General features: G+C 46.0%; 1 protein-coding gene across 2 annotated transcripts in view; it reads left to right on the top strand.

Annotated features, from left to right (window-relative positions):
* The window catches only part of LOC139746460 (uncharacterized), a 370,524-nt gene that overhangs the window by 288,926 nt on the left and 55,498 nt on the right, over positions 1–26,100 (top strand). For both annotated transcript variants that reach the window (XM_071657717.1, XM_071657716.1), the window contains exon 6: positions 7,900–8,058. In XM_071657717.1, coding sequence (XP_071513818.1) covers positions 7,900–8,058 — 159 coding nt within the window. The remainder of the gene's footprint in view (positions 1–7,899; positions 8,059–26,100) is intronic.

Raw genomic sequence — 26,100 nt, 5'->3', positions numbered from 1 at the left:
GTCTCACAAGGACAGAGTTCCCCATCAGGTATGAGGAAGTGTCAGGAGTGCTGGGAACTTTTGACCTAACGTCTTGAGCAAGGGGCACGGCAGGCAAGTCGACCCAAGATGGTTCTGTCGTAAGTCGGAACAACTCGCGAGACGAACGCATTACATCCCAGTATTCCAATTCTTTCGGTCCTTCTGCGTCTGCGAGCAAATATCTCTGAGTCCTGGGGCCGTTTGCGACGGCCGTCGACATATATAGAACTGGCGAGATCTGCCGATACGTGGGACGATCTGCCACAGATAGACACATAGATGCAAGATAACTCTGGCTATATTGGTCAGGGAGAATCCATCAAATAGCTGAATTTCTGTCGAGAATTGATTTGAGATCGTTTTGCTTCGTGTCAGTAAGCCGCTCATATATATATAAACAAATTAGGAAAGACGATGAAAGGAATTCGTTCTCATAAGGTGTAGGGTCGCGTCGAGAGTCAGCCATTAGACGGAGCAATATGAAGCCCATGTTTGTCTTCCACATAGATCAGGCTGGCGAAGCCCTTGGGTCGTGAGGCTCCTGTAGGCGAGGCAGGATTACCAGGACCTGCATTGATGCCTCTCTCTTTGATCACTCATCCTGTGTTTTCTCTCTCGCAGCGGGTCCATTAACCAGGTTTTTGAGGAGTTAAAGAATGCTTTTTTGCCTCTTCCACGAAATGTTTCCGCAGTGTATATCCGGAGTTGGTCTTTGATCGTGAAAAGTCATTTTTTTTCCCCTCGTGTTAGGTCAATTAATTGGATTTTTTTGCCTCTGGACTGGAGGATACTTGCTGAGGCAACGGTGAAATATTCTGATTGGAAATGTATTCTCCCCGCCTCCACTCCCTTCCTCCCTGTCTCCCCAGGTTCCCCTGCCCTCTTTATCCACCCCCACCATTTCCCTACCACCCGCCCTTGCCCCACCTCCTCACTCCTGTGCCACCGGTAAAGAAGAGTCGATGAGGAAGGAGGGGCGAGTAAGATACCAGGTCCTTGCCAGTGAGGTCCCAGGGCATTGAATCACAGCCAATATGGAAAGCGAAGGCTTAACACTGCTGGTATTGAGGACTTCGGGGAGATGGAAAGAGTTAGTGCCGAAGTAATGATCATGCAAGGGAGGATGTCTAGCATGCCGGAGCAGTGACCATGCAAGGGAAGATGGCTCACTGCCGGAGCAGTGACCATGCGAAGGAAGATGGCTCACTGCCGGGCAGTGACCGTACACGTGAGGGTCAGTGCTTGTTGAGTGATCATTCAAGGGAGCGTCAGTATCTGGTAAGCCATTACATCAGAGGGTCTATTACTCTTTAGTTCTCTGCTGCCGGCTCGCGTAGGGGACCAGTGCCTGAAGGTGTGGAGGACGAGGTAGAAGAGGAGGAGGTAGAAGAGGAGGAGGAGGGAGCAACACCATGGGGCACACACACACACACACACATGCATCAATGGGTCCCTGAGATGAGGTTAAACTAAGGGGAGATTCCAGGTGTTGAGGGTGGAGAGAGAGAGAGAGAGAGAGAGAGAGAGAGAGAGAGAGAGAGAGAGAGAGAGAGAGAGAGAGGTGGTGCAGCCACTCTAACCAAGGAGGGATTCACAGGGACCTGAAGACTGAAGCCATACTTGAGGAAGATTACAAGGTCTACTGAACTCTTGGAAGGTGGCGATGATACGCCAGGAGAGGGATCACAGCTCCTCGGTGGCCAACGACGTCATCACAGCAGCTAGGTGATGATGACGTGCTAGGTGATGATGACGTGCTAGGTGATGATGACATGCTAGGTGATGATGACATGCTAGGTGGTGATGACGTGCTAGGTGATGGTGATGACATGCTAGGTGATGATGGCATGCTAGGTGATGATGACATGCTAGGTGATGATGACGTGCTAGGTGATGATGACATGCTAGGTGATGATGACATGCTAGGTGGTGATGACGTGCTAGGTGATGGTGATGACATGCTAGGTGATGATGGCATGCTAGGTGATGGTGATGACATGCTAGGTGATGATGACATGCTAGGTTATGATGACATGCTAGGTGGTGATGACGTGCTAGGTGATGATGACATGCTAGGTGATGATGACATGCTAGGTGATGGTGATGACATGCTAGAAACTTCAGAGTTCCTTGTCACTACCCCTTACTTAACGTTACTTAACAAGTACTATTTATCAGAGCATACAGTAACGTGTGTACGACATTATAGATGCGTCAAAGACGTAAGATGCGTCATGGTAAGTATCGGATGACTTACGACGCCTGTATTACGTACTCCTATTGGGAGAATGATGAACGACAGATCGCATCTATCAAACGAGAACATTCGATGAACATTGTTGAACATGAGATACAACAGATACAGCGGCAGAGTATACGCGCTCAGAGTTAAATAACTGGAGGTCACATAACACTGTCGAGCACCAATATGCAGAATCATTGAAACTGCTCTACCGATAGCATTAAAACTCACACATTAATAATGGCGCTGATAATCAACACAAGAGTAAATATCAACCAGTTAATTACGGGAAATAATTACCACTGGGTATAAAATATTTGACCTCCTCAACCACCTCCCCATTTTTTCGGTAGTTCAGAACTGGCTCGTTCCACTAGCATAGTCACAGTGGAGAAATAAGCACTACTGCTTGTATGCTGCTAAAACAATGACCATTGACAGAATAAATCAGTCGATATTTGTTAACGAAAGATTCATATTTAAATCTAGGGTAACTCGGAGTTGGTGTGTGTGTGTGTGTTAGAGACGGCGTTGCGTCAGCAGAACTAACCAGGCCAGTTGGCGTATTAGCCCCGTAGGTGAAAACCTATCGAAACCCGCCCCAACCTTAGGTGGACCTATCGAAACCAAGTCCCACTATAGGAGACATCTGATGGTCTCTCAGGCTGGCGACGGGTCGTCGAGATTGTTGGACGACAGATGTGGTCGCCACTCTCCTAGATATGCCAAGTGTAGGTGTGTTTACCCCACTACGGTGAAACGTCTATCAGCTGTGTCTATCTCAGTAGGTCGCTGGTAGTCTCGTCATCTCAGGCGCTACGGGCGTAGCCTTAGTAGTTATAGCGCCGTCGAGGGGTTGCTGGGTGTGTGAGACGTCAAGAGGTGTGCGTTAATAAGCTGTCGCAACGGCCAGCACTTTAGGTGCAAGGTTGCTGTCGGTTGCTGGCCAACAACATCTCGGAGAACACAAGCGTCTTGGAAAATATCAAGGTACATAGGTGCTGGTGGTGGTTGAATTGTATCAAACATCATATATAAAGAGATGAAAATGTGGTTGTATAATGAGGCCTCCGCTCCCACACACGCCTAAATGAGAAAGTGCATGTAAGATATCTCGGGGGTTCATTATTAACTGGCAAGGGTAAGAAGGTAATATTCAAGACAGGAAGACAATATATATATATATATAGTATTCTGTAACTGCAATATACTCAATGGTTCGTTGAGAAGTTCACTTAGCCCAGAGCAAACAATCAAATTACCTCCGGTCTCAGAGATAGTGAGAATTTACTACTCGTTACATATAAAACAAAGACAAGAACGAACTATAAAGGAAATGCTTTAAGTGAGAGAAATATTAGCTGGGCACTTCGTTACGTGAGAGTGGCTTGCCGTCCCTAACATCCGTCTCAGGTATTTTCATAGAGAACCAGTCCTGTTGATAAGGAATCGAAGAAAAACAAAAGACAGCGGGAAGAGGAGGATAGCATCCCCTTCACTAGGTAGATAATCGCCTAACAGGAAGAATCTAATGCGATAAACCAAAGGGCAAGTCTCCATATGTTTACAGAGAAGCCCAACAGACCAGACGACTTTAACCTTATCACTCGAGTTATGGCGGGCATAAACCCGGGTAAGGCCCGAGCAACCTCATTAGATGGTTTTACAAAGTTAATGAGACAGTAATGGCTTAGGTAATGCCAGCCTGGTGCTTTCTTATGTCACACTGACCCACTTCCTTCTTGCACTACCTTCACGCTGGTGATACACTGCGACACTGCCTTCCTACACTGCCTTCACGCTGGTGATACCCTGCCTTCCTGCACTGCCTACTTGCTGGTGTTAAACTGATATATATATATATGATATATATATATATATATATATATATATATATATATATATATATATATATATATATATATATATATATATATATGCTCTTGTACGGTAGCGATATACCTTCAATCATTACTATTGTATCCATAAGTTATTATAACTGTATCCGTCAGTCAGTGCCACTGCATCCGTCAGTCAATGCCACTGTATCCATCACTCAATGCCACTGCATCCATTACTCAATGCCACTGCATCCGTCACTCAATGCCACTGTATCCATCACTCAATGCCACTGCATCCGTCACTCAATGCCACTGTATCCCTGAGGCAGCTGGGATGATGAGAAGGTCAGGTTATTACAGCATAAGACTCGAGCATCACCGTCTGACCTCCACAGAGACACACACACTTGCCTCTCACATCCAGGGTGCACGTAACATCATGCCGTGATACATAATACTATCAACACTCTCAACTGTTGCACTATATTAATGCCACATAGGTTAGCCTTCCTATGGACGACAATCATATGTAAAAGAAGTACCTCACTGTGCTTTACTGAGGTTGGCGGCTCATGAATGAGGGTAAGAGAGTTTAGGTGAGGGGGAGTCATGTGTGAGTGGCCTCCACCGCCCTAAGCGTCGCACCGCCGCACTCATGCCATGTTGCCCAGGATGACTCGGTCTGCTCATTGGCGAGGAGAGGGGAGGGTGGGTGGGTTCGAGTCTCCCTCCTGGTCAGCACTCTCTAGATCTCTCTCCCGCTGCAATCGCGATTAATTCGCTCTTCCAATATATATATATATATATATATATATATATATATATATATATATATATATGGTGAATGAGATGACCTTGGTTAGGGCATGCTGTAGAGAAATATAAATTCATTTCTCACACGACACTTAACGGTACGTAACTTATTCAGTTCTTTATCTATACTCCCAGTCTTCCTTTCTCCCTTGGGATAGGGGAGTACGAAAAGAAACCCACCCCCAGCCTGCGTGTCATATGAGGCGTCTAACAGGGGAGGGAGCGAAGGGCTGGCAACCCTCCTCTCTTTTAGTAAACTTTCCAGAGAGACGAACACAAGGTCGAACCAGGTGAGGACTTGCCCTGGCAGGCTTGGGGTGGAGGTGCGTGAATGTGAGGGGGTTTGTAACCAGGATGTACAGAAGGGAGGCGTACGTGCTCAGGAAACTGGATGTTATGCCAGGGAAACAAAGATGTAGGGGAAGCGAGAGGAAAAACTGTGGTGAAGTCTTGGGGTCAGTGAGAGGACAAAAGCAGAAGAAAAGGCGACACTTTGTGTTGAAGAAAGAATTATGGAGCTAATTCAAAAAGTGGAATTGAGTGAATTCAAGAGATGTAGTTGGAGAGACTGAAGATAGACTGCTTGAAGTGAGTGATGATAAGTGCTTATCCATTGGGAAGTGAGAGAAGTGAAGGTGAAAGGAATGTATTTTGAAAGGAAAGTGTTTTCAAATTTTAAGGCAAGGGACTGAATCCTGTTGTTAAGGGATCTGACTGATAGGGTGGTTGATGTGGTTACTGAGAGGTATGACTGTGGAAGATTGGGTCTCTAGTGTGGATGAAAACGTAATAAACCTGTTGTTTCCTGAGAGTGAAATAGTGACAGAGAATATATGGTTTGAAGTAGACATGGTAATCAACAAGCTTTATTAGATTATGTGCTGATTGGTAAAGGAGAGAATGTTAGATGTGAATGTGCTGAGAGGGTGCAGCAGGCTGTGTCTGATCATTTTCCAGTTGAGGCGTGAGTGAACACTCGTGAATGATAAGAGGGACAGGACGTATGAAAGGCTTGTGAGATGAGACACCCAAAGAGACTGACTGAAGACTAACATACGGTGGGGGTAAAAAAAAAAAATATTATGAGATTGGAAGGTTTCCGGGGTAGGAGTGATGCTCAAATGTGCAGATGAAGTCTGTGGCTTGAGGAGAGCCGGATACGGTAATAAGAGGAAGGGCAGTGATTACTTGATTGTGGAAGTCGCATCTAAATTTCGAGAGAAAAGAGATGTGTATGAACTGCACCTGCAGAGAAAGAGTGCAAGCGATTGGAAGGACTACAAGAGAAAGCGGCAAGAAGTCAAGAAAAAGGTAGCGGGAGATGAAAAAATATACATCTCGAGTGAAACATGGATTAAGAGAGTATTGATAAATTTCATGGAGATGACGTTTGTGTTAGGAAGGTGGTAAATACTGTAGTGTGAGGAGAACAAGAGAACAAACGGAGGCGATGCCGGTGAGAGCGGATGGGGAAGTGATGACGAGAATGATGACATGAGAAAGAGAAAGATGGGTAATCTGAAGGACTGTTGAATGTGGTAAACTCCAGGGAAGTGAACGTCATGTCTTTTGGACGAGATGCCATGAGAAGCGAGAGTTATGGTCAACTATTCAACAGTGAGTCTATTTACTTAGCAGAAACCGATGATCTAACTATTCAACAGATGGTCTAACTACTCAACAGATGGCTTGACTGTTCAACAGATGACTTATCAACAGATGGTCTAATTCTTCAACAGATGGCCTGGCTGTTAAACAGATAGGCACACAGTGAAATGCATACGTATGAAAAATGATTGCACAGGACTTCTCTCCATCGCAGATACCAGAGTCCTTCCGTTCCTAACAAATTGTTGGATATCGACTCCCCATCAGAGATGCCACGCTGTTCCCAACAGTTTCTGGGATATCATCAAAAACGCCCACGATAATTGGAGGGGAAATTTCTCAGCGGGAGAAGAGGTCACTGTCTAATCTCTGGGTAATCTTCTGCGAAGGAAATTTTTTTTCACTTGAATGGAACGAAACGATACGTGTTGTGGCCCAGTGACACATGTGGGACGATTGAAGGAATGTTACGAAGAGTTTCAAAAATGGTCAGAGACAGACAGACAGACAGACACACACACACACACACACACACACACACACACACACACACACACATGATTTCACTTTAACTCCTTCCTAGATCACTGATGCTGGCTCGCAGTAAGTGGGTCACTGTTCATTGTCTACTGGGTGGGTCATTGCTCATTGTTTACTGGGTGTGTAAATTTTCATTGTTTACTGGGTGGGTCACTGTTCATTGTTCACTGGGTGAGTCACACTGTTCATTGTTTACTGGTTGGATCATGTGGGTGTCGTTCAATTGCCTGAATCCTGACACATGAGACAGACAGACTGGTTCTGTGAGACTGTCTGTCATCACCAACTACCCAGAGAGTTGATCTAGGTCTTGGAACTCATCATAACAAACGACCAGTCACTACAGAAAACCTCTACCGTGTCGAACCACAGGATCAATTCAGTTATGTACTCCTAACTAAGTAGTTGCTATGAAAATTCATTCTGGCATGCACTGACGGTGAATGGCATTATATATATATATATATATATATATATATATATATATATATATATATATATATATATATGTGTGTGTGTGTGTATGTACGCACGATACTCACCCGGACTGATTGTACAGATGTACTACTGATGGTGACAGACATCACAGGACGTGAGCAGATGTGTGGAAGATCCCTCGACATTTAGTGATCCATATTTGCTACACCAACGAGGAAAAGATTCTAACATTGACGCTGATATCAGTAGTAGACTAATCTTTAACTATTAGGGTAAAACAAATACACTTTCTTTTCTCTTGTACTCATCTCTCTGAGATGATTTGCATCGGTATCACGAGACCAAATTGGTTTCGTCTTGAAGACTTACGACCATCCCTCACCGTGTCTTTGACAGTTGTCGGGGCGGCTTCGTGGAGGTGTCGGACGGGCGGAGCAGGAGCGACGGCATCGCGGAGGGAGGTCTGACGGGCCTCAGGATCTGCGGCGAGGACGAGAGACTCCACCCGCCAGTCGTCCTCTACAGCGACACCGGCAGCGCCACCATCACCTACCAGTGAGTGCTACCCGTGTTATACCTGGGTTTACCATGTTATGTTATCCTAAGATACGCCAGTGTGTGCACTCAAGCTGTGTTATAAGTAGGCTATATCATCTTGTAGGTCCTGGGCTCTGGCTAGGTTTAGGCTATATTCATCGTAGCCGCTACCAGAAACGGTCCCCAAGCTGTATTATTGCTAGGTTCAGGAGATATACTTCAGCCGCTTTGCCGTACCTCACCATAGGCAGGGCTTTCACCACCTCTTCTCTTTTCAACAAACAACTTTCCATGACTCCCTCACTTCTTGTGCACCTTAACCTCAGTAACGCCCGTGAGTGTGCCCCATAAGATCTTCAAATTCGTGTAAGTTCCTCCTGGTCTAAATTACAGCAAAGTTCAGGCTGTGTTATGATTAGCCAAAGTTCCAGCCACTGAGTTAACCGCGGGGACTATCATGGCTATGTATAAGCTGGGTTACCATTAACCTAAGCCTCATCCCATCAATGAGTCTCTCTTGTCTCTGCCATCATTAAGCTGTGGTTCTATCTTGATATACAGGACACAGACCTTGTTCAGTCTCTGATACCACTTTCATCCTCCCACAGCCATTGCTGTATAATGGCCAGGCTGGGGGCTTGTCAAAGGGAACGCTAGTTGGTATATCTAGATATATGTACATACGTTATTTGCTGCTTACGATTCGCATAACTTTCCAGACTACATCACGATATTCCGCATTGTGTTGACGTCTGTTTATCTGGTTCCTCGAGCTAAGGATAATAGATAACTCTCTATAGACTCCAAACGTTTAAAAACGAGATTTTTGACGTATGATGAATAAACATTGGATTCTCTTATGGACTACTGGATACCCAGTGTAGGAGCAATTGAAAATTTCTCACTATGGAGAAAGAGAACAGTGTAAAACAGTGAACTGCAGTGATCTAGCCATAAGTATCAGTGAATGGTAACGCTATAGTCATCCTGTACAGTGAACCTGCTTCTCACATATGAAAACTAGCACGTCGCTGCTGCTTTAAGGCCAAACGCGGAGTTAAAGGAGCTTTATTGTCAATAAATATCTCGACAAGACACGTAGGTAGATGTGTGTGTGATGGACTCGATCCTCATGCAGCATCCTGGGTGAGTGAGGGTTGCGCCAGGGGAGAACTTGTCGCCAGGAGGTGGACAGAGCGACCAGCGGACTACACAGAGAGAGAGAGAGGGAGGGGGAGGAGTAAACGAGAAGCAGTAATGTGTAATGACTGGAGAAGCTGTTGCCGGAGGAAATGCGCCGTGACGGCCGGAGGCGCAACGACGATTATTGCCGTATTAGTAAAAGCGTCGTCGCCCGTAAAGGAGCCATGCTAAAGAGCGGGCAAGTTAATGACATTCCAGATGAATGCAAACGAAAACAGGATGGGTGCGGTGGACAGGAGGAAGTCGGAATGTGAGCTATTCGCGAATAGACGGTAGAGCAAGAGATTAATGAGAGCTTCAGTATTCTGTCGGTTACTTTAGCGAGGTACGGCGAGGAGTGAGGACTGAAATCTCAAAAACAGGACTCCTGGAAAAGGCAGAGATGGACAGGTCCTCGGAGCGCACGCCTGGGAGGGTAATGGACGAAAAAAAAAGGAGGGGGGTGAAGCTGTGTAGTGGAATGCAGGCTACACAGACAGGGGTCTGTTGGAACGGAGTGGCAAGTTTAATGTTAGCGAGTGAGATGGATCGCCGGGACTGTCGCGTTCGAAAATGGATAACTTGTGGAGCTGGCCATCTGGATAGAAGGGAAGGGTATGTGTGTGTGTGTGTGTGTGTGTGTGTGTGTGTGTGTGTGTGTGTGTGTGTGTGTGTGGGCAAATGGAAAACCGAGGCGCGTTGTAGATACATGCTGAGGGGCTTCATGGGGCTTAGGGTGGAGTAGATATATATAGAGAGGCTGAGCTGAGACTAAGGGCTTGGATCAAACCCTGGCCTGGGGACCAGATACTGAGGGATATCAACAGAGAAATATGTAAAGGAGATTTCTTACTTTTTTTTTTACTACTTTGATTAAGGAATAACAACGTTACTTGCTTAACCAAGGCGGTGTGACCATTCACCACCACGGTGAGCCTGACCGAACCCTAAAGTCGGGCCAAAACTAAGCCATCGTCTTCAAGGGTTGTATTGTCATGCTCCAGACTTGCACCGTCGTCCTCAAGGGTCGTACAGGCATGGTCAGGAGTTTCGCCATTGTCCTCCAGGGTCGTACTGTCGTTCTCAAGTGTCGTACCTTCGCCCTCAAATGTCGTACCTTCGCCCTCAAGTGTCGTACCGTCGCCCTCAAGTGTCGTACCGTCATCCTCAAGGTGTTGCTCTGATAGCATGAGACGACCTAAGAAATATGAGCTGAGAGAGACCTTACCAAGGCTCCGGGATGATTCGTGGCAGATTTCAAGGCCGAACAGCCACGCCAGACGCAGGGGGTATGAAGCAAACTGATCCACATTGAGTCAGAAGACACACGATAACTTTCTAATCTCATAATCAAACAATAGTCACGAGACTCTCTATTGTTCAGACGTAAACAAGCAGAAAGTAATCAAAATAACTTCCACTTTCTGAAAGAGAAGATTACATTTAGTGGAACTTCAGGTTTCTCGTCGTATGTATGAACTCTGCCTCACACACACCGATCTGGTTTTGATATAGAGGTATAGAGACGAGACATCGGCGGGAACCGTTTTGTGTGTTAAATATGTTTCACATCATGAACCATTTTCCCCTCTCAGAACCCAGGATTCGAACCCCGTGTCAACTAAGTGACACCACACCAGTATTCACGTTATGATAAATGATAATCACATTATACGTTCCTTATAGTTGTACACAGGTGTGAGAAATCTCATCCTCTGTGCCTGACTTAGTCCTCCGCGTGAGTGAACCTGATCAACACGAGGAGGAGGAGGAGAAGGAGGAGAGAAAAAGGGGGGGAAAAAAAATCTGAAATTGGAATTTGTTCTCTGGAAGACGTTCATCATTTTCTTAAAGCGTTGAGACTTAGGAGGAGAGTTGGGGGAGAGGAGGGGTGATGATGATGATGAGAGGAGGGGGAGAGGGGGAGGATCCAGGTGGGGAGGGTAAGTGGGGGTAGTGGGGGGTTATACCCCCCCTGCCAGCTGAAGACAATCAGACGTCAACAGACGCAGACGAGCATGAAAGCCGCCATGGGACGCCCTCGACCCACACCTGTCGAGAACGTAAATATTTACAGTTGAGCGGGTTCTCTCTCTCTCTCTCTCTCTCTCTCTCTCTCTCTCTCTCTCTCTCTCTCTCTCTCTCTCTCTCTCTCCCTCCCCTTCCCCTCAGGCCGTGAATGCCCGGATCTGTGTCTCCGGACCAGCGTGGCGCCTCGCTCCTCGGCACAGGTATTTTTATCCAAGTCGTCCTTATTCTCTTTAGACCCCATGAACGTTTTTCGTAATACGTCTTCTCGTGTGTGTGTGTGTGTGTGTGTGTGTGTGTGTGTGTGTGTGTGTGTGTGAACTTAGAAAAAACAGTTAGACAAGTCCCACAGTTTTCCATAGATACTTCTTCCTTACGAGGACATGCGTGCCTCCTGCACTCGACCTGCACCTGGTCTGTGGTGTCCAGAAGCCTAGCTGACTGGCAGAGACAGCCAGGTACCATGGCGGTGGAGCCCTGAGCCTCAGTCTTGGCTGGCTGGCAGAGACAGCCAGGCAGCGGGGTGGCACAGCCCTGAGCCCCAGTCTTGGCTGGCTAGTAGGTACATTTAGCCTGACCATAAACCAGAGACCGCTATGATGACCAACTGTCGACAACCTGAGCACAAAGGTACCGTCGCGCTTAAGGCCGCCAGGAGAGATGAACCTGCAGAGTAGCTGAACCTTTCTGGCCCGGGAGGAAAGACCTGTTAGCGTCATGTTGAAGAACGTGTCACTAGTGGCCTTGCATCCATCCACGTCCTGTGTCGAACCCAGACTCTTGTAAGATGTGGCAAATAGTTTAAATGTAAACTTCGACTCCTTTGGCTGCCCTATGCCCTTCCCATGGTCCAGCAGATGGCATCAAGGACACGTGGACATACACACAGAAGCTCTAGACGCAACACATGTGTCCCTCTAGGAGAGTTAAATACATACGTTTTGCAGAGCCTTTGAGCTCACTTGGTGCCTACATCTGCAAATCCTACCGATTAGTATCCCCAGGTGACATCACGGCTGCTATGTAAGGTAATGAGGACAATATTCCAGTCTCTTACCCAACGTACGAGGATCTGAAAGGACCTGGAACCCCATGGATCAAAGATGTACGCCCAAAGATCTCTCAGGTAGTTTCCTGGGGTCGTGTACACCGGTCGATATCTTGTGTTTAGAGCCGTCGGAAGATGATGAATGACGCGAGTGTCATGCGAGGCATCACCGCTACCTCGAGACACACACACACACACACCTCTACAGCGGTAAGTCACCAAGGGCGCCAGGTAGGGGGTCTTCGAGTGGTGAGTCGCCATCGGGTGGGTGCCATGGAAACGTGGAGGAATCAAGAGACAGAGGGTGTGATGCCACTCGGCTAGAGTATTTCACGTCCATCATTAATAACTTATAATGAGTCATTAGCACTGATCGTTCTGGGATTCTAGTGTGTGTGTGTGTGTGTGTGTGTGTGTGGGCGTCATCTTCAACACCCTTGCTTGCTGTAGACCGGGTAACGCGGCCGTAACGCGCCCGATGACCGCCACATCGCCAGCAGTGACGGCGTCACTCTTAAAGCCGAGGTACCACGCCGTTGGCCGTCCTCCTCCGCGCTCACCTGTGCCCCCCTTACCTGCCCCTCACCTGTACTACCTCCCCCTCACACGTGCCCCTCCACCTGTACTCCTCACCTGTACTCCTCACCTGTACCCTTTACCTGCCCCTTACCTTTTTCCCCTTACCTGCCCCTCCTTGTGTCCCCTTACCTGCCCTCACCCGTGTCCCCCTTACCTGCCCTCACCCGTGTCCCCCTTACCTGCACTTAACTGTGTGAAGGCCACGATACAAGTGCAATTGGTTGTACTTCCTCTGTAATGACTGGATTTAAAACAACCTAGCCATCGAGTATAAGAGAGGAGCCATGTTTCAACAAAGCCCTGGTTCACCGGACTCCTACGTTGTGCTCGGGTTCGACTGCCGCGCTGAAGAAGGTCTCTATGAGGTGAGCAGTCCTGGACGTAACCATGTCTGGGTGACGGTACTGGTTGTGTCCTCCTGTGGGAGTTTGCAGCTTGCACCTGAGTGGCCTGGGTTAGTGGTATAGACTGGGAGCTGAGAGAGGAAGAGCTGAGAAGGCAAGAGCTGAGACATCTATGGGAGCTGAGAGAAGAGCTGAGACACAGGTTGGAGCTAAGAAGACAAGAGCTGAAACGCAGATGGGAGCTGAGAGGAGAAGAGCTGAGACATAGATGGGGCTGAGAGGAGGAGAGCTGAGACACAGATGGAAACTAAGAAGACAAGAGCTGAGACACAGATGGAAACGAAGAAGACAAGAGCTGAAGCACAGATGGGAGCTGAGAGGAGAAGAGCTGAGACATAGATTGGGTTCAGAGGAGAGCTGAGACGCAGATGGGAGCTGAGAGTTACCGTTGGCGTTGCCAGCCACCCAGTCACAGCAGTGGAAGCAGGGCTGTATTCAGGGCATGTATGCTAAATAAGTTCCACTTTAGTGGCCTGGCAATATATATATATATATATATATATATATATATATATATATATATATATATATATATATATATGGGACCCTCTTAGCCTACTCTAGGAAAATAAAGGTAAAACTGACTCCACTTCAATCTCATTAGCGGCTTTAACGAATGCGTAATAAGAGTCATTCCGTATTCATACTAGAAATTCCACAGTTCAGATGGCCCAACAGGGAAGGGGGGAAACAAAAAAATTCCTTTTGAAAAAAAAAACACCTGGAGAAAATTGTGTTATGTACGGCGCCGTTTTTGCTGAGCATTTTTGGTATTTTCTGCGTGGCATTTCTTTACTGACGTATTGCACTAAGTTCAAAGAATTTTTCTTTTTTTTCATTATTTCTTTTAGAATTAATTTCCGGCATCGTTGTACAGAAAGCTGCTGCTGCTGCTGGACGTGAAGATGAATTTTGAAAGCGATTTGTCAGAAGTGACAATAAAAGAACGAAGCAAATAAAAAGAATTTGAAGCCCAGTTAAAACAATTCCCAAAGGTTGACTTTTTGTGTTCACTGTAATAACCGAGGAACCACACACACACACACACACACATGAGACTCACAAACAACAACACAAACAGCAATAACAACAACAACAACAACAACAAACAACAATATACCTGGTTAGATACTGCAGATGTGAAGGTTATTAATAGACTAATGATGATATGATGCCTTAAATGACATTTGATGAACACACACACACACACACACACACACACACACACACACAAAGTCCTTTCATGGTATTTTGGGTGTCTTGGCCAATGATGTCATTGCCATCGTAGATACAGAAAGGTCCCTCCAGTTTGGACTTCGTATGGTCCATTTCAGAAGTCGAGACGATCCTCTAAAAGACCCATATTGTCTTCAGAGGTGGTGGGTCTTTCACTCAAGGGTAGTTACGACTTAAGAGATACAACCGGTTATGGGGGTTGTAGACCCTAATTCCAGCTGGAAACCGATTAGGTTTTATCTATATATACCACCAGACATTCTCCTACCATCATGAAGAACGTTGGCCAATGATAGCTTCCATGACCAGCTTAAACCCTGAATGTGATACGGATCTTGAGAACTGTAAGGATGCGTAGAGAACACCTTTGCTTACATATTTGATGAGGACACGTGGCTTAACATTGCATTTACACTTGGAGGAATGGACCAAGATAAAAAGTAACGTACTATAGTAATGTACTTCAGCGGGTTATTACAGCCGTGAGGCCATTAGCAAGGCGTGGTGGGGCCCTGGCTTTTAGAGGCGGGAATGAGTGTGTGGCTTCCCTCATAAAAGGATCGGACTTGCTGGTGAGTTTCGTCCACTTCTGGCCAACCTATAGATCATGGACCCAGTGATGGTGGGGAGCCTTTCGACTTGTCTCAGGTCAATATGTGGACGAACCCATCCATCTTATGGCTGAATGAAAAGTCAATTCTGGATGACTTATGAGAAGCTAGGAATTCACTTTCTCTATTACGCAGATTCAATATCTTCCACATGCAGGTCAGCCAAGTGTAATTTTAATACATGTGTGTCTCCCAGTGATGGTTTTCACTAATGGGTGCTTTCTGGTTTTCATTTCACTTGAATATACACAGGCGGGTGAAGACAATGCCAACATGGTGTTGGATTGTCTATCCAACGACTGGAAACTTCATTAAATGCGTGGGACAGTCTAGCTAAGATGGCAGGGCGGTATAATGCCACGCAGCGAAAATGTTTTTGAAGAAAAATGAGTACGTGATATATACCTATTATTCCAGGAGCTGTACATTCGCTGGCTCTTTTGGACAGCGATGGAGTTGATCGCTGCCTAGATGTTGTTTATTTTACGCTCCACCGAGTGCGTTGAAGTCTTGTCGGCCTCAACAACTCCCTGGACATTTGCTTGGGTCCTATTTGTGTCCTGTTTACATCTGCTGTCTCACGTAAGGTCCCTGTTAGCCCGGGCAGCTGCAATAACTGGGTTGACCCGGGAGACGGGTCATATTCTCTAGCGGGCTACTGTGCCTCTGGAGACGATGTTATATTAGATATACCATATACTATACGTCACGAGTACCACGCTGGTATCCTAGGTACGGTGGTACTGGAATACCTTACTGGCCAGGCACATGAGATCACAGACGTGAGGATCTTGTTATCTTGGTCAAGGAGCTGGTATACCTCAGGTATCTGTCATCATGGATGGACCCAAGCTACACCCGGTATCCTCACTGATAACACCCAGCTGGGGGACCAAAGGTCATCGATCACCCATCCCATCCCATCCCATCCCATCCCATCCCATCCCCCCAACCTCAGCTGATAACGCCCATCTCGGGGCGGGTGATGGGAGGCCAGGATCAGCTCCGTAAACTAGCCTGATACTTTCGGTGAGCCTCACAATATAAGGGAGCCCAGGTAGAGGTGCTTCTCCCTTTGTCAGACTTACCTTGCTAATGATGGTCCATTGTGACGGCCCAACTGTGGGACATCCTTTCTCTCTCTCTCTCTCTCTCTCTCTCTCTCTCTCTCTCTCTCTCTCTCTCTCTCTCTCTCTCTCTCTCTCTCTCTCATCTATCTGCTGCTCCTCCTCCAAAGCCTCGCCTCCCTACAAACTAGTGATCGAGTTCCGCCTCCAAGACTCGCCTCCCTACAAATAGTGAGCGGACTTTCCTCCAGTCTGTACCGTCTCCTCACACAGGGCCAACCTGCTCCTCGCTCGCAGAGATTAATTGCAAAACTCGGGAGTCTTGCCCGGACAGTTGTGTTGGTGTGAATGGCTGAACGGAACCCGTAGGGATGGATACGACTGGTGGTGTGTGGAGAACGGCAGGGATGGTGGGTATGGCAGGGATGTGCGGGTCGGCAGGGGTCGGCAGGGGTGTGGTGCAGGAGAAGGGTGTGGGGGAAGGCAGGGATGTGGGGGGATGGTAGGTGCGTGGGGTATGGCATGGGTGTGGTGGACGGCATGGGTGTGGAGAGAGCAGAAATTCACTGTTGAAGATATAGAACCGATGCTGCTGCTGAGGATGAATGAGAGGAACTGTACATCAGCATGTGGTGACCGTGTCGATGATTGGATGAGGAAGCAGCCGAGACCACAACAAGAAGAAGAACAGAAACACGTAAGGCTGTGAGGATAAAAGTCGTGGCTGCAGGTGCACACTGGTCACCTGACACTCACGGCCTCTTCACCACCTCATGCCCAATGAAGCCAAGGCAAAAGGGGGAGGCGAGAGGCCGAATAAAGAAGATGTTCTTTCAGGCAACAACCCTGTTTCTCTCCCCCCCAGCTGCCGGCAGTGTTACCATACACCACCCGCTGCCACCTGTTGTTCTCGCTTGCTTATCACGACACACTGCTGTTGGTAATGGTGGCAGACTACGGCAAGGCTAGATTGCCTTGTGCCGTATAGCTGGCGACCATGAAGACCAAGACCCACTGTTATGACCAGGACCCGCCAGCGGGGCTAACACACTGACCGCTACAATCAAGAGTTTTATAGTAAGACCTGACAGTAGACAAGGACCCCCTGTGTCTCACACAGATGGGGACATCAGAGCAACAGTAAAATATCTAGTTAACACTTGTTGCTCTTTTCTAGCTATTACACACACACACACACACACACACACACACACACATATATATATATATATATATATATATATATATATATATATATATATATATATATATATATATATATATATATATATATATAATATATATATATATATATATATATATATATATATATATATATATATATATATATATATATATATATATATATATATATAAATGCCTGGTTCACAAGACACCGTCAAACGTACAAAATCACATTCTTCATCAACTTTCTGCAGGTCCCCACGGAATCCTGTCTACCCCTCAGTGCTCTCCACCGTCTCAACATCCACCCTTCCCTACTCACTAAATCTCTTCCCCAAATACTTGAGAACCCAAGCCCTCTCCGTCTGCCCCCCAACCCTTTAACGACATCTTACTCTTCCTCTTTATCTCTCTCTCTCTCTCTCTCTCTCTCTCTCTCTCTCTCTCTCTCTCTCTCTCTCTCTCTCTCTCTCTCTCTCTCTCTCTCTCTCTCTCTCAAATATCTCTGTTTCGTTTTCACGATCGATTTGAATTTCCTCACCTTATCCCACCAGAGAGGTTCTTTTACACCTTCCTTTCTCTCTCTACCAACGCGCCATAGTATTAAACCACACACATCATCACCCTCAAACTCCACTTTCCACCACACTTCTCCAGTGTTACCTCTCTTGTGCCCCTGTATCATGCAGCATGACCCATTCGCACCTGCAGAACCTGACGCAGTCCTGGGGACACGCCACGCCCTCGTCTCTTGCAACCCCACACCAAGCCCACTCACTACTGCCTACCTCTCTACCTTTGTTCTCTCTCTCTCTCTCTCTCTCTCTCTCTCTCTCTCTCTCTCTCTCTCTCTCTCTCTAGAAATGCTTCGCCCCTTTCCAGTGGCTCTTCCCCTGCCATTCCACACCCTTCGCACATTCCCCAAGAATTTTTCCCCTGGAACCGCGTAGCCTTGCACATGTCATTTATTCTTCCAGCAACGCCACTGCCAGCTCAGAGGGCTTCCCCTCTCTCTCTCTCTCTCTCTCTCTCTCTCTCTCTCTCTCTCTCTCTCTCTCTCTCTCTCTTCTCCCTCCTCCCTCCACACACCTCCCCTTGCCTCACCTGCAATTCACCACTCGTTATATCTTTAAGGTTCTCGGGCTATGTGTACCATACATCTTCCCCTCACCAGTCTATCATATAGCCATACTATCTACTCTCCCACGAACCCTAACTCTGTCTCTCCTACACCATACATCCAACCCCCCTCACTCTCCACTCTACCACACATCCACCCTCTCTACTCCACCATACATCCCTCCTCTCCGCTCTAACACGTACTCTCCATCACCACTCTACCATAACGCTGATCGCCTTAGTACAACAGCGTACAGCTGGTGAGCACGCGCCTCATTACACGTGTCTGCCGTGAGTGTCATGGGTTTAACCCTACCAGTGCCACGGGACGCGTAGTGGCACACACTCCCGTGACATTGGCCCCACCCCTTGCTCCCTCATCCCCGCCGTGACATTGGCCCCACCCCTTGCTCCCCCTCATCCCCGTCCATGATATACAAAATAAGAAGCTTTGTAACTCCCAATATCGCAAATGGAACACTCGATCACTTCAAAGACAATGTGAAATTCAATTTGGTGTAGTGTGACACACACACAGCTCCCAGCCTCGGCAATACGGGTAAGTTATATTGCCGTACTGGGGTATTGCCATACTGGGGGATAACTGGGCGGCTTGGGGTAGCGTGTAGCTGACACATTTCTTGTGAATTTTCATTACTGCGTGTCTGTGTGTGTGTGTGTGTGTGTGTGTGTGTGTGTGTGTATGTGTGGGAGGAAGCAAGAGCGACGGACCTGTACACTGTGGGCTGTGTGTGTGTGTGTGTGTGTGTGTGTGTGTGTGGGAGGAGGAGGAGGAGGCGGGAGCATAAGAACCTGCAGGCTCTTCGCGCCGAGCTACAGAGAACTATGGTTTTCTACTAAGTCGCAGATGTACCGTTTTCTCCGAGGGATAATGACTCGTCAAGACGTCCACACCAGGATACCACGAGTGGTACCCGGCTGCTACCCCGACTGTGGGGAAGGGAGAGGGTTGAGGGCTCCTCCTCGGTTATAGGGAGGAGGGATTCCTTGGTTATGAAGGGAGGAGGGTCTCCCTCTCACGACGGTAAGGATCCCCTTCTCCTCCTCCTCCACCTCCATCTGCTCCTCCTCCTCCTCCTCCTCCTTCTCCTCCTCCTCCACCTCCTCCTCCTCCTCTTCTCTGGCTGTGTTAAAGGGCAGGTTGCTTTACATTGACTTTGTTATTTATCAGTATTGCTGGTGGTACAGCTATGCTTCAGTAAAGTGGATAGACACCTGCCCCATCACTCTCTCTCTCTCTCTCTCTCTCTCTCTCTCTCTCTCTCTCTCTCTCTCTCTCTCTCTCTCTCTCTCACACACACACACACACACACTCACACACACACACACACACACATATATATATATATATATATATATATATATATATATATATATATATATATATATATATATATATATATATATATAAACGAGTGACAAGGCTACTGTAGCTATAAACATTATCTTTACTTCTTGATACATTCTTCATCAATACTCGTTTTGGAAACATTCTCCTTTCCATCTGAGAAGGCAACAAGTATTGAACAAAGCCTTTTTGAAACCTGGCCAGTATGCATATACAGTCATACATCTAGACTACAAAGTAAGGGCCGGCTACAGTTCTAAAATTTCAAATCCAATATACAAATTAGACATGCAAATCATTCTAAACCAGGAGTTAGATATCAGAAAATTAGAATGATAAAAAGAAGAGGGATTTTTTATAGATAATAAGTGTGATCTTGCCTTCCCTCAGCGGCTACATCTCAAAGCTGGCAGCTGTCCGAGAACCAGACGGTTAGACAGAGAGACAGAAACAATAAAAAGGGAGAACGTCAACACAATACATTCACGTTAACGGTGGGGAAAATATAATGATTCAGCTTTGGCTTCTCTCTCCGTATCCATTGGCTTTCTAGGTCGCACAAGTGCAAATTACAATTACCAGCTTTTCGAATTTCAAAATCCATTAGATTACAGGATGTGTCCAAGCTTCCCCGAATGTTGGCTGACTGACTGGGGAACTTCCTGGGTTTGTCAAACGGCACGGGATATTCTGGATATGATAATCCTTTAAGTTCACACATGTGCGAAGAAACCCTGGGCAGAAGTCTATGTTATATAAAAATTCTCACGAAAGTTATGCGAATATTACTGCCTGGGATCTTAGTTGTTATATTTGGTTATATATAACTCCATAGATAAAACCACCCCCATCTAACTCCATAGATAAACCACGCCCTAGCAGCCAAGAGTTTCTATCATGGCGAAGAAATAGATGAATTATATTGATAACAGTCTATAGGGGGTTTGTCATCGTGGTGCTGGCGAGTCTACGGACAAAATCGCTTATTTACATGATAGAAGAAGGTGCCATCCACATCACTTCAATAAAATGACAAACTAACCATTATGACACATAAAGACATTTGCTACAGTGGTTTTAAGGGGACTGAATACCCATCCCAACATTTGCAATGCGTTTATGACGTTTACCACTTTGGGAGAACAGTATATCGTCGGCGGGGAAATTCATGTAGGTCTCTTAACTGGCCACTAGGAAAACCTTAAGACATACGTGTTAGGGATACTGACTGACAGTGTAATGATAACGTCATTGGCTTATCTTAAGGATACATTAGTGAATAAGTTGACGCCACACCTTGAGATAATGTTTTCATGGGCGTTTTTCATATGTATTAGATCTGTGACAGAAGAGAATGCGTTCTTTATAGTCGAGAAAGTAGCATCGGAATTCTTGAGGGTATAGGATGGGAATCTCTTGACACGATACAGTCGACTATAACGAAGGGGTGAGTCGCGTTGGATGATAGAGTTTGTGTGTATTTTAGAAAGTCTATACAACCATCCGGGTCTGCTGAAGCCAGAGGAAAATGGTATTAAAAAGTATGATCATTTATAACGCCTTCATCGTTTAATCCTCGTCCCTCATGAGGATAAGTTGCAAATCTCATCCATATTCTCCCACCGTTCCTACAGAGTGAGTTTACGTCATCCTTTTATCATGTCCTCCTCAGTTCTATATTGAACCCAAGTGAACAGAAACAGAGAGAATGGTAAGGATCTTAACGGCGGTAATGATATAATGAAAGGACTGAAGGGGCTTCTTTCCGTACTGAGAACGACTATAAGGGGACCTTAAGAGCTTCTCAAAGGATGGACAAAATTGGGCAAAATTAAATTTCCTGTTACGTGGAGCGAAATTTTAGTCCCTGGGTTGCCAGTCATGTCTTTTTTTTACGTCGTTTATACATAACTGGTATCCGATGGTTTAGGTTTAATGCTTCAGTCTGATGGTGTATACTTACCTGATCATCTGCAATTTTTGTGCACATGTTAAATGTTAAAACTGCATAGCTGAGTGATTGCCCTTTACTTTGCAAATTAGATATTCTGACCTCCAGCTCTTACTCTCGACTTCGTGTGACCTACCACTCTCATCCCTGACAACCTGTGACCCACTACTTGCACCCCTGACCTTCTGTGACCAAGCACTCAGCCCCGTCCTCCTGTGGCCTAATACTTTCACTCCTGACCTCCTGTGACCCACCACTCTCACCCGTGATCTCATGTGACCTACCAACTCTCACCCTCGACTTCCTGTGACCTACCATCTCATCCTTGACCTCCTGTGACCCACCATTCTAAACCTTCGATCTCCTGTGACCCACCATTCTAACCTTCGACCTCCTGTGACCTAAAACTCACCCCAACCTCCTATGACCCACCACTCTCAACCCCCTTGAACTTCTAACCCACCACTCCCCTCTAACCTTCTGACCTACCATTCTCTCCTGTAACCTCTCAACCCACTACCCTCACCAATGACCTCTTGACTAATCACTCTCCCTCTAACCTTCCGGCACACCACACTCTCCCATAACATCTTAACCCACCACACTCTCCCCCGCAGCCTCCTGGCCCACCACTCTCTCGCCCTACCCTCTTGACCCACCACTCTCCCCCCGCAGCCTCCTGACCCACCACTCTCCCCCTACCCTCTTGACCCACCACTCTCCTCACCCGCTGGGAAAATGGAAGCAAACATTTTGTGTTTGGTTTAATGGTGGCAGCTGCCGTGGTGGTTTGTGGTGGTGGGAGGGGAGGATGCGGTTAGTGGCACAGGACAAGACGACAGCTGTAACACAAGGCTGTGATGTGCTTTTGTTCATTACGAAAAAAATATATATACAAAGGAATATATCCATCTCTCTATCACCTTTACTCTACCAGGTATATAGAGCCTCCACAACACACACACACACACACACACACACACACACACACACACACTCAACCCACGTCCATGTTGAAGTGAAACATGGATCTCCACACTTATAAAAGTGCTATTTACTTTTTGTTTTTACATTTTAGCTGGTTGGTTAATTGAGATCAACGCTCCCACTCACATCATCTCTATACACTGAATCCTTCCATGATATCCTTTAACATCTTCACCCACACGTATCCCCAGGACTATCCAGCTGTGTCTCCACATCTATCCATTCCTTCCATGGTCTCCCTATCCTCCTTGGACCTTCTACTGTACTGCTATATATATATTCATAAGTCCTACATCACCATACCATTCTAAGAGACTATCATCACTTCATCTTTCATCTCTGCTCACCACATAACCATCTCCTCACCTCGTCCATCATTCTAGCTATCCTCTTAATTCCAACTAAGCCTGGCAAGTTACTCACCTGTACCGATCATATTTCTTAACCCACACTGACCTGGGAAGTAAAGGAAAAGAGATACGACTGTAAACTAACTCAGCAAAGTGGGGGGTGGGGAGTTTTCCTGTGGTAAACAGTGTTTACGCAGAATGGTTCCAGGAACACGTTTTGGCCGTTCCTCAGTTTAAAACTATTGATGAAGTATTGAGTGATGGAGAGGAGGAGGAGGAGGAGGAGGAGGAGGCTGGGGCCGGCCAACCAGGCTGGGTTTGTTAAGTTTGGCCATTAATATTACTTTGCAGCTCTTTAAGTCTGCAGCACCTGTTTGAGATGCAACAAAGGATTTTCCTTTTTGGGGAATATATATGTATGTATAATTCTCCCAGGCTAGCAATTTAGATAAGTCTAATTTGCATACTTGAGATGCCATCCCCCCCTCGCCCCCTCTCAGTTTTCGCAATTAATACCAGCTTGAGTTACGGGGAAATAAATGTACCTTGATAGAGGATATTGGCAGAGATGCGATGGTAGGCAAAGGACTTGACCAACCCCGCCACATTTCAGTGAAACACCAGCAAGTCTCTGTGGACCAACCATCCACACTTCACTGCCACAAAGATTGCAACACGAGTTATACTAACCTACAAAATATATACAAACTTACAAACAAACGAAAATTTTCTGAGATAGAGAAGTATAAGGACTTTGCCTCCCATATTTCAATAGTGCGCGACCTCAGATATAAAAGTCTACGGACTTTGCAACACATATTTCAATAGTGCGCGACCTCAGATATAAAAGTCTACGGACTTTGCAACACATATTTCATTAGTGCGCCCAAGACTACGAATTTCGAAGACGACCAACAAAGATACTATATATGCTTCAGGAGATCTATATAGTATGTGTCAGGAGAGGGATAACTACGAGGGGCATTTGGTTGCAGTCCTTCATAAAAGAAACACTTCATCATGGCAGAACAAAAGACTGGATTCAACCAAACGTACAGATGACGGATGCCAAGAATAATATGGTAATAGTTTTAGTGATCATTTTGTAAATATTATTAACAATTAGGGATTACGATTTAAGTTAAAAGAAAAATCATACTGTAATGTAACTGATGGGAAAATATGATTGTAACTAATATGCAAATGTTTCAACCATGAACATGTCTACTGTATATTAAAATAATTTTTGGGTGTATTTTTTCGATCCTGGTGGATGAGTCTGGCTATGAACAGTCCTATGGCCTCGATAATTGAGGAGGGATGGAGGTGAAATTCTTTGTGAGGATATATCACTATTTTCCATTCTATTCCCGTACGTTAAAAACATATTATTGCAAGCCCTGGAGGATCAGGTTACAGTTTTGGGTAGAAGTTAAGAGCCAAGTGAGGTAACTTATAATCATAACTGGATATGATGAAAACTGTATGAAGGAGAGCTTCATGGGCCTGTATTGGAAGTGCAAAAAAATTAGGGGAATTAAAGTTGAATCAAAAGGAAAATTACGTCTCGAGAAATCATGGAGTATTATAGAGAAACAGGACCAGATAAGTTACGACAAATAGATGAAGAAATCAAAACATTAAATGAGACAGATGATAAGACCATGAGAGATATCAGCTAATTCATGAAGAAATTAGGGAACTGGGAGATGTAATGGAACAACATGATCATAGTAAATTCTAGGAGATTGAAGAGAACCAGAATGAAAATAACAAGTGAGAAATAAATATGTGTCTCGTGGGAAACAAAAATATGATGATAAAGGTGGGAGGGAAAAGGGTCAGGAGTGTCTTTTCAGGACGTGCCTGAAATAGATAGACGAGAGGAAATGCGCCCATAACACAAATCTTGGAGCCTGTTGAAAAATGGCAGACAGAGACCAAGAGCTAATTCAGGAGATGAGGAGCAATGAAAGACAATACCGACTAATGCAGAGAAACAAAGACCTGAGAACGTTGAGACACAGAGACGCAGTGATTACCAAGTCATAATACAGAGTGGGTAATGTACATGGTTGAGAGAGAGACACAGAACAGCCATGAAAGTATATGGCTTGTTTTGCTGGAGGGATGGAAAGACTGCAGAGCATTCAGGTTCCTTTCAACACGGAGAAGAATGGTGAGAGAGAGAGAGAGAGAGAGAGAGAGAGAGAGAGAGAGAGAGAGAGAGAGAGAGAGGGGGGGGGTGTTTAACGAATCAGAATTGTAGTTATGTAGCCAAAGAGCGAGTGACACCAGAAACAAGAACAGACAGATGGATGTAGGTCATTGATATTCTAATCAGACTGGAAAAAGGCTATATTCCAACCCAAGAGCAAAGGCTGAAGGTAGGAGAGACATTAATCAGAAGACCTACTGTAGGCTAGGGGCATGCCAGGTAACACATCTGAGATAAAAGAGACAATGATGACCTTTAGTACAGAGACCTGTGGCCAGGTTGAAAAACCAACGGTTGTACATCACACATGATAGACCAAAGGATGAACCAGAGCAGAAGTTCAGACTACAGCCAGAAGACATCAGGAGGAGGTCGAGCAACGAAGAGCCAGCCTCACCTTTAACCCAGAGAGGTCAGGACGATTAAGAAATGCGTCACATTGAAGAGTAATGGAACACGATCGTGAATGGACGGGTAGTGAGAGTGGGAGGCAGCGAGAGGTTAAAGAACCGAATCAGGGAAGACAAACCTGACATTGTGGGAGAAAAAAAATGCCTGAAGAGAGAGAGTTCACTTCATGTGTCTGGAGAGATACGGGGTAGCGAGCATGGCAAGAGAAGATGAATGATGAGGGAGGGTAGAGGGATTATCCCTCTTGATATATATATATATATATAATCTTCCAAAGAATTTTAGTGATAAAGGAAAAGGATTATTCAGCTATAA

Source organism: Panulirus ornatus, chromosome 65 (genome assembly GCF_036320965.1).
Source record: "Panulirus ornatus isolate Po-2019 chromosome 65, ASM3632096v1, whole genome shotgun sequence".
NCBI classification, from domain to species: Eukaryota; Metazoa; Arthropoda; class Malacostraca; order Decapoda; family Palinuridae; genus Panulirus; species Panulirus ornatus.
Note: the sequence above shows the minus strand (reverse complement) of the source record. Positions and strands in the feature narration are given on the sequence as shown.